At 53.6% G+C, this 13,698-nt stretch overlaps 1 protein-coding gene across 1 annotated transcript; it reads left to right on the top strand.

Moving 5' to 3' along the window:
- Window positions 1-4,716: 4,716 nt before the first annotated feature.
- Window positions 4,717-13,621, top strand: PMM1 (phosphomannomutase 1). Its single transcript, XM_027107809.1, has 8 exons — window positions 4,717-5,479; window positions 7,591-7,708; window positions 9,031-9,107; window positions 9,241-9,332; window positions 9,528-9,627; window positions 11,755-11,830; window positions 12,632-12,747; window positions 13,108-13,621. Exons 1-8 carry the CDS (start codon window positions 5,153-5,155, stop codon window positions 13,228-13,230), a joined length of 1,029 nt encoding a protein of 342 aa, XP_026963610.1. The 5' UTR covers window positions 4,717-5,152; the 3' UTR covers window positions 13,231-13,621.
- The last annotated feature ends 77 nt before the right edge of the window (window positions 13,622-13,698 follow it).

Genomic DNA, 13,698 nt, shown 5'->3' with positions numbered 1-13,698 from the left:
CTCTCCCCAGCTGGGGCTCTTCAAGGGCAGGCCCTGGCTCTGATTACCTGAGTGCCCGGCACAGAGCAGGCTTCTCTGAATCAATCCACCAGTTCAGTCCTGATAGGGCTGACATTTCAGGGGAGGGCAGATCATAAAAACCCTGAACTTGGACACAGACAAACCTGGATGGAGCCTCTGCCTCAGAGACCTTGATCAAAGCCGTCCCTGCTCTGGGCCTGTTTCTGCATCTGGCAGTTTCTGGATCAGATAGCCTCAAAGGCCCCTTCCAGGGAGACTCCCAGCCACCGCACCCCACCCCACCAGCCTCATCCCCCAAGTGATGTTTGAAAGGTGAGGAGTGACTTGCCCAAGTTCTCACAGTCCTGGGGCTGAGTTCTGATCTGCAGAGGTCACTAACACCAAGTTTTGGGGGGCTACTGCCCCTGCCCCCGAGCCCCAGGTGGGGCAGTGCCATCCCTGTCCCCACTGTCTTTGGCTAAGGGAGCCCCAAGGGGGCCTATGACAACCCAGCAACAGCCTCCACCCCTCCACAAACACCACCTTTGAGCATGCGCCCTTCAGCGTAAGTTCAATGGACTTATTTATTGTGAAAACAATGTAAGCACTGCTGGCATTTTGAAAAATGGAGAAAAAACCAGCCCACATCCACAGTCTCTCCAACTTCCCACTGCCGCTGAACCGAGATGGAATTAAAACCAGCAACCAGCCCTGACCTGTTCTTTGCAGAGCCTCTTTAAGCACTTCTCCTTCCCTGCACCCCTCATCTTCCTGACAGCTCAGAGAAGCTGGCAGTGGTGGCCCCATTTATTAATGTGAAACAGGCTCAGAGTGGGAGGCATCTGTCCAAGGTCACCTGGCTGTGGAGGGGCAGCCCTAGGAACTGTCGGTCTGACTCTACCCCCACTATACCGAGGCTGCCCCTGGGGCTGGGACTGCCTACCCTCAGAAGGCCACACTCCAGGTAGGGGAAAAGAGGGTCAACACCTCCTATATTCATTCACTCAGCAACATGTGGACACTTGGCCTTCTACCAACAGCCAGGGTCAGGGAAAAGTGTGGGCTTTGGGGGAACAGAACTGAATGAGAATCCTGGCTCTGCTGTGACTCTGAGAGAACCACTTCACATCTCTGGTGTCAGTGCCTACCTCTGGAAACTGACTATACAGTGCAAGGGTACTCACCTCAGAGGGTTCTTAACAAAAGTAAGTGAAACGCGCCAGGGAAGAGCTACACTGCCCAAAGCAAACACAGAAGTCACTAACCTCCAAACCTCAGCCACTGTCTGGCCCAGAGGAGCCAAGAGTCTTCCTTTCTGATCAGGATTCTGCCAGGCTGGGGTCTCAGGCCCCTTGCTTTCAGGCCTGGCTTCCTTTGGTGCTCTGGAAACATCCTTCTGGCCAGACCTCCCAGTCCCAGTTCCCCAGTCCTGCCCCTCCCTCTCCCTGGGGCCTCCCTGAGCACCAGCTGCCAGGCATGAGCCTCCCTCTTAAAGGGACATACTGATGGCCATAAGGGCTACCCCACCTGGTCTTCCTGAGTCTGTGCCTCAGGGCAGTTCACTCATCCCCCTCTGAGTTTCAGAGGCCTTGTCTGTGAGATGGATTGTGGTGAAAATCCAGGGTGAGACTGTGAAAGGTACTTGTAAGGAAACTAGTTCACTACAGATCTAAGGCACTGGCATGCTACTGTCAGGGAGCTTATCTTTGTTTGTCTTTGGAAAGGTGGATCGAACCCTAGGAGGAAAAAACCTGCCCTGCCCTGTGGGCCCCACCCTACAGCTTCCAGATCCCAGAACCAGGGGTGGGACCCAGGTATCTGCATTTACCCAGTTCCCTAGGAATTCTTAAGCAAAGGAACAGGTATTGACTGTGAGATATCAGAGATTAATCTAGGCAGTTCCAGCACCACCAACAGGCTCTAGATGAGGTGGACCCTGGGAGGGGTTTTGGGCCCTGCCAGCACCCAGAGTCATAGAAACCAGATCTAGATGGAACAGAGGTGCAGAAAAAAGAGTTCAGTCTTCCCTCCCATGGAGATGGTTCCATTTGCTATCTGCATCCTACAGAAAACAAAAGCTTCTTGAGGGCAGGGTTCTTGTTTTGTTCCCTACAGTGTTCCTGGGACCCAGAACACAGTGTCTGGCACAACAGTCGTTTAACGACTGAACCAAACTCTGTCACAGGGCCTGGAAGGAAAGACAGATTTTTCCTTTTGCCTCTCCAGCATGGCTCCTCAACTGGACACAGTTATTCATCCTGTCCTTAAAATTTTTTCTTGATATTTTGTTCATCATCTAATTTTGATTTTTAAAAAATTACATTAAAATGCTATTTGTTGTAAATCAACTATACTTCAATAATTTTTTTTAGATGCTATTTGTTTTGGTTACTGAGCTTTCTGATTCCCTCTTAAATTTTGTGCCTGCAGAAAGTACCTCACTCAGGTGCTCCGTGCAGTGCATCCCTTTCCATTTTCTGCACCAAGTGAAGACGGTAACATCTCCTAGAGATGCTGTCAGAGTGAATGAAGGTATGTGATCAAGGGTCCAGTATGGGGGCTGGCACATAGTAAGGGATCAATAAATATAAATTATTACTATGTCAACTAAAGAAAAACACACACACACACAACCTAAAAACTGCGAGTTATGTTTTATTTGGGGAACTTACTGAGGCCTATAGATGGGGAGACAGCCTCTCAGACAGCTCTGAGGACCTGCTCCAAAGAGGTAAGGGAGGTGCCAGGATATATAGGAGTTGTTTGCTGGAAAAAACATCAAAAGATTATTGCTAATCACAAAAACAGACATCTCAGTTATTTTAGTGCTTTTCTATATATGGGAAGATGAAAGAGTCTGGGCTCATTGAAATCATTCCCTACATATGCATCTTTATTATCTAGGGCCAGTCTCCAAAGTACATAATGCTTCCTGTTTTCCTCCATCCCTGAATTCCCCTCAGGGCCCACCATGGTGTGAGGCGTGGGGGCATCTGCAGTGGCTGACGGCTTGATCTTTCTAGAACTGAAATGGCAGTCAACACTCTTCGTTTATTGGAATGGCAGGCAAGTCACTGTCCACAGGTGGAGATTACATCCCCATTTGTATAGATAAAGAAACTGAGGCCCAGCAAAGGAAGGTGACCTGTGCAAGTCCCTTTGGTTATCAGGGACCTCACTGTGGTTCTCCTGACTTGGCCTCCAGTTATCTCCTCAGGGTACAGAAGCTACCGAGACAGAAAAACAAACAGGCCTATCAAAAGTATTGTGCACATCAGCGCCACTCATAGATGTGTGGAGTGTGTGTAGGACCAAAACTGCCAGAGTTGATCCCAGGCATCAGGGCAAAGACGGTGGATGTAGCAAAAACGCCTGCCTACCCAGGTACGCTGGCAAGCTGGAGGGCAACCCACACAAATACAGGGGGGAGTGGAGGTGGGCCTTTGCCTCTGGCTTCTGGAGGAAGAAATAGAGAATCTTAGAAAAGACGAAGCTGCGGCTAATGCACTTCCAAGGGGGGAAAGGACTTTGAAATTTGCCATAATACCAGCATCCAGAGACAGTCTGCTACTTTTCCATTAGAAAAATGGGATTATGCTTTTTCCGTGTTAAATATTCTACAACACAGATTTTCAAGACTTCACAGCAATTCTTACTGATGGATCGATCATAATTAATTTAACCAATCTCCAATTTTTTTCCTTTTCTTATTTTCTAAAAGTTGAGGACTTCCCTGGTGGCGCAGTGGTTAAGAATCCACCTGCCAATGTAGGAGACACGGGTTCGAGCCCTGGTCCGGGAAGATCCCACATGCCGTGGAGCAACTAAGCCCGTGCACCACAACTACTGAGCCTGCGTTCTAGAGCCCGTGGGGCACAACTACTGAGCCCGTGAGCCACAACTACTGAAGCCCGCGCACCTAGAGCCCATGCTCCACAACAAGAGAAGCCACCACAATGAGAAGCCCGCGCACTGCAATGAAGAGTAGCCCCTGCTTGCCACAACTAGAGAAAGCCCGCGCGCAGCAATGAAGACCCAACGCAGACAAATTAATTAATTTTTTAAAAAGTTGAATTGTTGGCTCAAAGGGTCTGCACATTTTTAATGCTGTTGACATGAAATAGCCGTTTAATTAGTAACAGTATCAAGTACATCTATACAAATTCTTCTTTGGAGAGGGCCTGCTATGTGGGCTTTTTTATATTTATTATTTCTTTTCATGCATAAAGCAACCCTACAAAGTAGGTGGTGTTCTTCACATTTTACAGATGGGAACACAAAGCCTCAGAGAGGTGAAGTGACTCGTCCAAAGTCACATGGTTGGTGAAGCTGGGAAGACACCTAGAACTGACTCCAAAGTCAACGTGATGGTTAAATAGTTGTGAATAGAGAGGTGTCCAGGAAGGCTTCTTTTTTTTATGAATTTATTTATTTATTTATTTTGGCTGCGTTGGGTCTTCCTTGCTGTGTGCGGGCTTTCTCTAGTTGGGCGAGCAGGGCTACTCTTCCTTGCAGTGCGCGGGCTTCTCATTGCGGTGGCTTCTCTTCTTGCAGAGCACGGGCTCTAGGCGCATGGGCTTCAGTAGTTGTGGCGCAAGGGCTCAGTATTTGTGGTGCACCGGCTTAGTTGCTCCGCGGCTTGTGGGGTCTTCCTGGACTAGGGCTCTAACCCATATCCTCTGCATTGGCAGGTGGATTTTTTTTTTTTTTTTTCTTAAAGGAAGTAAACCGTTAGCTGCGCTTTATGTGGTGGACAGAATGACAGCGGGAGGAGTAAGGGTCGGGTCAGGCCGTTCGGCAAAGTCCAGAGCCTTGAGAAAAGGCCATCAGGAGATTTCTTAAAGCTCAAGATTTCTAGGTCAAAGGCATTAGCGGGGAGGCGTTGAGTCCTAGAGCGATTGATGGCCGCTGAGACAGCTGTGAACGCTGAGTCCCGCCCTCCCCCCCGGGGACTAGGCACTGCGAGCTCGAGACCCCGCCCCAGTCCAACCACTTCTCGGTCAGCAGCAATCGGACTCATCCAGCCAAGGGCCAATTCTGGCCCCGCCCCTCCCTTCCGGGTTCTATCCCTCGCTTCCGGTCCCAGGCCCACGCCCCGCCTCCGTCTAATTTGGAACAATCCGACGGAACCTGCTGGGGTCTGCTCCTCCCTATGCCACGCCCCTTCTCCGTCTGGTGCATTCAGAATTATCCTCCCGAGTCAGCTCAGGCCCCGCCCCTGCCCCGTCCGTGCCACCCCCTGCCTCCGAGATCAAGCCCTGACCACGCCCCTTCTTCGTTTGGCGAGGTCAGCCTGGCCTGCTGGCCCCGCCCCTCCCAGGCCCCGCCCCGTCTAGACTCTTCGCAAAGCCGCCGCCTCCTTCGACTCAGCTGGGCGTCGGGAGCTGCACCCATGGCGGTCACCGCTGAGGGCGCCCGCAGGAAGGAGCGCGTCCTCTGCCTGTTTGACGTGGACGGCACCCTCACGCCGGCTCGCCAGGTAGGGCCCCGAAGTTCAGAAGCTCCCGTCGGGAGTGTCACGCGCACACCCGGAGGCCGAATGTGTGGCCTGCAGCGGCATGACCCCAGACCCCCCGGGACCGTGTGTGGGATGCGGCAACACCCGACCCCTGACACCCCCGGGCCTTCTGCTGGGAGTGATGGGAACCCGGTTCCTCACGTCAGAGCCCGCTAGCGTCCGCGCCCACGTTCTGCCCGGGAGCGAGAGGGGTGGGTCGGATTCTGGAGGGAGGAAGCTGCGAGCAGGGGCCTAGTCTCCTCCCCACCCTACCAGGCCTGGCTCCGGGGCGCCCCCGCCTCCCCAGCCGTGGCTCCCACCCCATTTCAGCCCTAGGACGCACCGGTATCGCGAAGCTGGAGTCTGAACCTAGGGTTCCATACAAGGCTCAGCGCACCCAAGCGTTAGGTCCCCATCGGTGGGGGACGAGGGGGTCTTGGAGCCATCCCACCTGACCTTTGCAAGGTTGGGCCTGCGTTTAGTTTCTCAAACCCCTCCCCTACTTTCCCTCCCTTCCATCCCCATCCCCCTCCTCGCCGAGGGAAGGATGGCGGGCTTCTGTACCATTTAGGCTGTGTTGGGGCTCCTTCCACCTGGAGATGGGGGCGGTGGCTAGTCTGGTCCCATGGGGATATTGTGGTACAGGGTGAGTGGGAGTGCAGTTTTCCTTCTAAAAACATCTCACTGGGTTGTTGATGCTCCAGCCTCTGCTCCACACATTGTTTTTCTCCCTTTGGATCTCAGGATGAACCCCCAGACCCACCCTCACCAGCTGGGTGCATGGATAAGCAGGCCTCTTTCTTGCCCTCCAGTCTGGGTCCACCAGGACCTACTGAGGGATCTCCTAGAGCAGGGAGCCAGCAGGTCTAGGTTGCAGGGCAGGGGCTGATAGGAACCCAGGTCTTGGCCTCCCCTCCCCTATGTGAGGGCCCTGGGGGCACAGGCAGCAGTCAGGCCACCTGGCCTTTCAGCAGCTCCCAGGGTCCTCAGGGCTGGGAGGAAGACGACAGTGGAGGGAGGATAGCAGAGTCTAGGAACAGCCCCTACACCTCCCTCTGACCCTTAGCTCCCCTAACCTAATAGCCTAAACAAGGACAGAGTGTCAATGCTGTTCACCCACCTGGATCTGTCCTTAGCACTTTTTAAAAGTTAATTTTTAATTGTACACGTATTTACGAAGACATTCTCTTGTAAAGAATGGAAACATAACAGAGGAGGTAAAGTCCCCTCTGACTAGTCAGGATCCCAGGCCCAGCCCCATTCCCAAAGTTCTAAGGTTTTTTGTGTGCGTTTGTTTTTAGTAAGTGGCATCATACCGTGTGTGCCTTTCTGCAACTTGCTTTTGACAGTTAACAGCATGTCTTGGGGCTCTCTCATGTTGGAGGCACAGCCCTGCTTTATTCTGTGTAGCCATAGTATAGAATTTCAGAGCAGGTGTGTGCCATGCTCCGACTGACTAGCTTATTTGCAGTTTTTCACTGTTATAAACCCTCCCAATGAATATCCATATACACCCGGGCAATTCTGTGTGACAGGGTATTTGCATTTAAAGTTTTAATAGGTTTTGCTAAATTAACCTCCAAAGTGACTGTTCCAATTTATACTCTCACCAGCAACATATGAGAGTGCCTGTTTCCCCTATGTCCACCCTAGATGTTGTCAGCTTTGAATAGCTGAATGTTTGAAAACATGGATTATAACTCATTAGTTTACATTTCCTTGGTGGGGGATCTTTTCAAGTGATTAGTCACTAGTTAATTGTTTATTCATTTCCAAGCACTATCTCATTTAATCCTTAACAGTGACGTGGTTGCTACTCCACATGGTTGTTATTATGATTCCCATTTTATAGATGGGACAACTAAGGCAAAGAAAGGCAAAGCCATTTGCTCAGGTCATCCTGGTATTGAGGGACTTGAGCCAGAGTTTGAACCCAGGTGCATCTAATTTGGAGATGTGGGTTCTAAACCTTGACCTGCCTCAGATCTGGGTGGAACATGGGCTCCCAGGATTCTGAGCACTGAGTAACATCTAAGTGGAGGTCTGACAGAAGATGTGCTGACAGAATGCTGTGCTTCCCTGCCCCCCTGCAGAAAATCGACCCTGAGGTGGCTGCCTTCCTGCAGAAGCTGCGAAGAAGGGTGCAGATCGGTGTGGTGGGCGGCTCTGACTACTCTAAGATTGCTGAGCAGCTGGGAGAGGGGGATGAAGGTAAGAGGAGCAACTAGAGCCAGTTCCACATTCGGGGTGGGGATGGAGGAAGTGGGGAGTTTGTGAGATCCCTGGAGCAATGTGCCTTCAAAGACCCAGTCCTGCTTCTGTGGGGCAAAGGAAGCAGAGTGAACAGCCAGGTGTTTCCTTCAGTGATTCAACAAACATTTGGTGAGCACCTACTATGTGCCCGGCACTGTGCTGGGCTTTGGAGAAACAGCAGGGAACAAAGCAGACAGAATCCTGACCTTGCATAGTTTACGTTCTCAGTTCTCCCTGCTGAGTCTTGATTTCCTCATCTTTAAAATGGACCTATGGGGCTTCCCTGGTGGCGCAGTGGTTAAGAATCCGCCTGCCAAAGCAGGGCACACAGGTTCGAGCCCTGGTCTGGGAAGATCCCACATGCCGCAGAGCACCTAAGCCCGTGTGCCACAACTACTGAGCCTGCGCTCTAGAGCCTGCGAGACCCAACGCAGCCAAAAATAAATAAATAAATAAAATGGGCCTAATCAGTAATGGCTACCATTTGTTGAAAATGACCTTGTATTAACTTCTTTTCATTTAATCCTCACAACCGTGCTTTAGAGTGGGTATGAATACCCCATTTAACAGAGGAGGATTCTGAAGTCACCCAGGAAGTTGTGTGGACCCAGAGCCCCTTTTCTCAGCTGGGTTCCCGGTTTCAGCTTAGTTGAGGCAAATGCCTCCAGTTCCTCAAACCAGAGACTTCCTTGACTTTTCCCTTTTCCCCTCCTCCTTGTTTATTCCATCAGCAAGTCCAAAATGTCTCCCTGTGTCCGTGTCTCCATCTCCATCGCCCCACCATAGTCCAGGTGGTCACCTCCCACCTGACCCTGCAGCAGCCTCCTGGCTGTGCTCCAGCCACTTCTTGTGGCAGTCAGAGCCGAAAACTCCCCTTGCAGCCAGCCTTGATAGCACAGTGATGGAAGTTGTAAAATGAAAGGGAAGTCTCCATACAGAGGGGCTGTGAGAGCACAGAGCGGAAATGATGTCCTCTGCCGGGAAGTCCTGGAGGGCTTCCAGAGGAGGGAGCTGGATCTTGGAGAAGAAGTGAAGGGGGAGGGCATCCCAGGCAGAAGGAGCTGCATGAGCCAAGGCCCAGAGCGAAGCTCACTGGCTTGTGTGCTTGTTCGGGAAAAACCAAGCTGCAGGAGGCAAGGAGGCTGGAAAAGCAGCTTCTGGATAGAACAAGTGTGCTTTGGATGCCAGACCAAGGGGTGTGGGTTTCATCTCTCTGCTTGGCTCTGGGTACCCGGTCTCACACTCTTTCTTTCCCCCCTGGCCTCTACATGGCCCTGAAGTCATTGAGAAGTTTGATTATGTGTTTGCTGAGAACGGGACGGTGCAGTATAAGCATGGACGACTGCTCTCCAAGCAGGTCAGTGCCCCCCTTCCCTGGGGCCTTAGGACCCCTTTCCACAGTGGAACATTCCCTTGGTGGCTTCTGTCCTGGGTTGGGGGGGGAACAGTGCTGTGCCCACCACACTCAGAGCCCTGTGTCCCTTGCCCAGACAATCCAGAACCACCTGGGGGAGGAACTCCTGCAGGACTTGATCAACTTCTGCCTCCGCTACATGGCCCTGCTCAGACTGCCCAAGAAGCGGTGAGGTCCCACCCAGCCTGTGTCCTGCCCCTCCTGGGCCTGAGCGAGGAAAGGGGCAGGTCTCTCAGATGGGCCCTGACTTGCCTGCGGGTGGCTTCTTGTCCCCCCTGATATCCAGGTGGGGCTGGATTTGAATTCAGGGCCCTTCTCCTTCTCTCTGGCTCTCCGCCCTCCCACCTGCCCCCTCCCCACCAGTGGAACCTTCATCGAGTTCCGGAACGGCATGCTGAACATCTCGCCCATTGGCCGGAGCTGCACCCTGGAGGAGCGAATCGAGTTCTCCGAACTGGACAAGGTGCCACCAACTGTGCAACCTTAGGCTATAGGACCTCAGTCACTCAGCCTCTCTGAGCCTTTATTTTCTCACCATTGAAAAGGATTGGGGGTGGGTGGGTATTCTGATTCAACCAGTACCCTTTTGGATACCTACCATGCGCCATGGTTGTAGGCACTTCTGCGTCTTTCCAGTACTGCTGGCTTCCCTCCCTTGGTGACCAGCACCACCAGCCACCTACTTACCTGAGCAACACCTAGGGCATCATTTCCACCTGCCCACCCCCATCAAGTCCAGAAGTAACGTCTAGGGTTTCAGCCTCCAGAGTTGGTCTCAGATCCTTTCGCTTATGTGTGTGCCTCCACCCCCTGCCCTAAAGCCCTGCCAGTCAGTTCTCCAGCAGTGCCATTGAGAAGCTTTTGAAGCACATCTGTCTGCCCCCATCCACTCCCTGCTTACAGTTCTTCCATGGGTCAGCTTTCCAACAGGACAATGTCCCAGCTGCCTCCTGTGGTGTCCTGAGCCCCGAGGGGTCTGCCTGACTCACGGCTCCCTCTTCAGCCTTCTCCCTGTGCCTCTGTTCTTGGAACACACCAAGGTCCTTGTCGCCTTTGGATGTGCTACCCTCGCTGAAGTTTGACTTGCATTTTGCTCATCATCCCCACCATGTACCCGCTCCCTTTCAGGGATGGAGCCAGTCCACCAAGCCTCTTCACGCCCGCCCATCTCTGTCCTTCCCGCTGACCTGCCCTTCTGCTCTCCCCCTGCTCTCTCTGCTCCGGCCATGTCCTCCTTGCTGATTCTAGAGATAGCAGACAGTTTCCTACTTCAGGGCTGTGCCTTCTCACCTCCTTCACATCCGCTCAAGTGTCACCTTCTCAGTGTCACCTTCCCCGAGCATTACACGAAACATTGCAACCCCTTGTACCTGCTGATCTTCTCCTCTATTTTATTTCTTCCCAAACAGCCATCACCCTCTAATCCACTGTATCACCTATTTTTAAATCTTGGTTATTGTCTGTCTCCCCAGCTGAAGCTGTAAGCTCCTTAAGGGCTGGGGTTTCTGTGGCTGTTCACTGCTGGATCCACTGGGCCCAGCACATGCCTGACAGAAGTGCTTGAGAAATACTTTTTGAATGAATGAAATAGATGATATTATACCCATGTTATGAATGAGGAAACTGAGGCTCAGAGAGAGGAAATGGCTTGCCCAAGGTCACTTAGTTGCAGCCCAAAGATTTGAACTTGGGCCTCCGCCTGCTGCCCTCTGATGTTTCCCTGAGGCTGGGTGGGACTTGCAATGATGTCCTAGCTCATCCCCATTCTCACCCTGTGCCCCAAGGCTTCAGGTAGGCAATGCCCGCAGACATGGAGACTTTTCTTGTAGAGTGGTTAAGGTTGACCATTGGCCGAGAACCTCCTCCTACGCACATATTGAGAGGTGGCCCTTTCTCAGGCCACCTGGGTTTCTAATCCCAGTTCCACCTCCTACTTGCCCAGTTACCTGGAAAAGTGGCTTCACTACTATGTGCCTCTGTTTTCTCATCCGTAAAGTGGGGATAATCACAGTTCCCATCTCATGAGCTGTAATGAGACAGGACACGCTGCCTCTTCCCACAGCCCCCAGGGTCTTCTCTTGTCTTTTGGGTCTTGTTTTGCCCTCTTCTGATATTGGAGAGGGAGATGAACCTTCTGATCTCCTGTGTACCCTTCACCAGGGCAGATCTAATATAAATGCTTTACTCTCCTTCAGCCCTGCGGACTGGGCAGAGCTGACAGGGCTGAGTCCTGCCCTGAGGTGGACACTGTGACTTGGGACTCAGACTGTCCCATCCCTTCAGCCTTCCTCCTCGAGCCTCTGCTCCAAGGCCTCCTTCAGGATACCCCGCCCGTACCCCACTGGCAGGATCTGGCGCTGAGTTCAGTTACAGGCCTTTGGGATTCAGGCCCTGGCTCTGCCACTGAGGCTGGGTGACCTTGAACAAGGCATAGCCCCCTCTGAGCCTCAGTTTCCTCATCTGTAAAGTGGGGGGTGGGGCATGACATCCACCTGGAAGACTCAGTGAGCTCACATGCACTGTGTACCCAGCCCAGGGCCTGGCCCACAGCAGCCCTCTGAACCTCAGTCTGCTCTCTCCCCTTCCGCAGAAGGAGAAGATCCGGGAGAAGTTTGTGGAAGCCCTGAAAACAGAGTTTGCCGGCAAAGGACTGAGGTTCTCCCGAGGTACGTCAACCCCTTGGAGGGCCTGAAAGGTCTGGTACGTGAGCCCACCCCAGGGCCTCACTCCCAAGGCCAGGCTGCACCCCCCAGCATCTTTAGAAACCCCTCCCAGCCCTCCGAGCACAGCAAGGGCAAGCTGAGCCAAAACAGGCAGGCACTCCAGCCCCCGAGGCTTCCCCACCTAAACCCAGGCAACCCACACCTCCCACCCAGTTGCTCAGGTCAAAAACCAAAGCGTCTCCCACCACCACCTCCCGCTACAGTCTATCCCCTACAGTGGCCAGAGAAAAACAGACCCTGTCATACCCCTGCTTATAGCCCTTCAGAGGCTCCTTCTCACTCCTCATGAAACCCAGGCCCCCTCCCTGCACCCCAGGGCCCGCATGCCTGTGCTGCTGCCCTTTCCCAGCTTTCTGTGTCACTGGGACACTCCACGCCCTTTCCTGCCTTGGGGATTGTATCATTCCCTGGCAACTGCCACTCTGGCTCAGGTCTCAGCTCAATGTCACCTTCTTGGACAGCTCTCCCCTGATCGCACCGTCTGGGGAGCTTCCCTCCCCCGCACCCTGCCCCCTTCATTGACTTACACGATCTGAAAGGTGGTCTGGTCACTTACCACCCGTTTCTCCCACCTGGATCGTAACTCCCGTGAGGATCCTGAGTCTGTCCATGCCCTGTGCCTGGTGCTCAGTAGGCACTCGGGTTGTTGAATGAATGAATGAATGCACGAAGGGCCTTGCCCGAGGTCCCCGTGAGCCGCCCCTCTGCCGGCCTCATCTGCCACCCTCACTCCCACCCCCACAGGAGGCATGATCAGTTTTGACGTCTTCCCTGAGGGCTGGGACAAGCGCTACTGCCTGGACAGCCTGGACCAGGACTGCTTCGACACCATCCACTTCTTTGGGAACGAGACCAGCCCCGTAAGTGTGGCTCAGGCTCAGCCCAGGTCCCCCCACCCCAAGTCACCTTCAGATCGGGGCCAGGACATGGGGTGACAGAACAGACCTCCTGGGAAACTCCCAGAGAACAGCCAGTGCTCACCAGCCCCATCACACAGATTGGAAGGCTGGGGCCCAGAGCTGGCTGGACACTTGCCCCATGTCACACAGCAAGTCAGGGCCTCCTGGCGGTTCTAAGGCAGCAGGAGGAGGGGCAGCTGTGTAGGAGCCGGTGTGGGGAGGGGATCCCATGGCAGAGTGGGTGTTGGGCTCCAAACCTGGGAACCTCCTCCAGGCACCACATGCGTACATATGCCTTCACTGCCCTTCCTCTGTGTGCAGGGTGGGAACGACTTTGAGATCTACACAGACCCCCGGACTGTTGGCCACAGTGTGGTGTCCCCGCAGGACACGGTGCAGCGATGCCGTGAGATCTTTTTCCCAGAGACAGCCCACGAGGCGTGACCAGGGCCCACACCTGCCCCTTGGGACTTCCAGAGAGCTCTGCCCGGCCCTAAGAGAGCCCCTGGCCCTGGTGTTCGGGGGCGCCAGGGCCCCTCCTCTGGCCCAGGACACCTGCCTCATGTTACCTGCCTAAGTGGGCCCAGGGTCTGTGTGGACAGCTGGTCAGCTCGTGGTGGGCCTGGCTCCCGTCCTCCAGCCCGATGGCCCCGGCTGCAGCTGCTGCTCGTACTTCTGGACAGAACAGGTTTCTGTCTACGCGGGAAGCGTGTGCGAGTGTCGGTACAAGATAGAGCCCGCACTGCTTCCCTGCCCTAGATGGGGAGCACAGCAGTGGGGAAGGTGCATACTTGTGAGAACTTGATCTCACAGATACTAAACTTCGTGGAACGCGGTGTGGAGTCTGAATGGCTATTTGGCCCCAGTCACAGACGCTGTTACAGCCCTGCCTTTGCAGATGCGAAAACAGGC

This window comes from Aethalodelphis obliquidens, unplaced genomic scaffold, assembly GCF_003676395.1.
Source record: "Aethalodelphis obliquidens isolate GAN/ISIS:26980383/991018 unplaced genomic scaffold, ASM367639v1 scaffold8, whole genome shotgun sequence".
NCBI lineage: Eukaryota > Metazoa > Chordata > Mammalia > Artiodactyla > Delphinidae > Aethalodelphis > Aethalodelphis obliquidens.
This window is presented reverse-complemented; position numbering and strand designations above follow the sequence as displayed.

What these genes read in the sequence shown, in the direction of transcription:
- PMM1 (XM_027107809.1), top strand. Translation starts at nt 5,153, where the DNA reads ATGCCACGCCCCTTCTCCGTCTGGTGCATTCAGAATTATCCTCCCGAG. An exon ending in AGTTCTCCGAACTGGACAAG is followed by an intron (nt 9,628 to 11,754) that starts GTGCCACCAACT and finishes CCCCTTCCGCAG; the next exon opens with AAGGAGAAGATCCGGGAGAA. An exon ending in TTGGGAACGAGACCAGCCCC is followed by an intron (nt 12,748 to 13,107) that starts GTAAGTGTGGCT and finishes CTCTGTGTGCAG; the next exon opens with GGTGGGAACGACTTTGAGAT.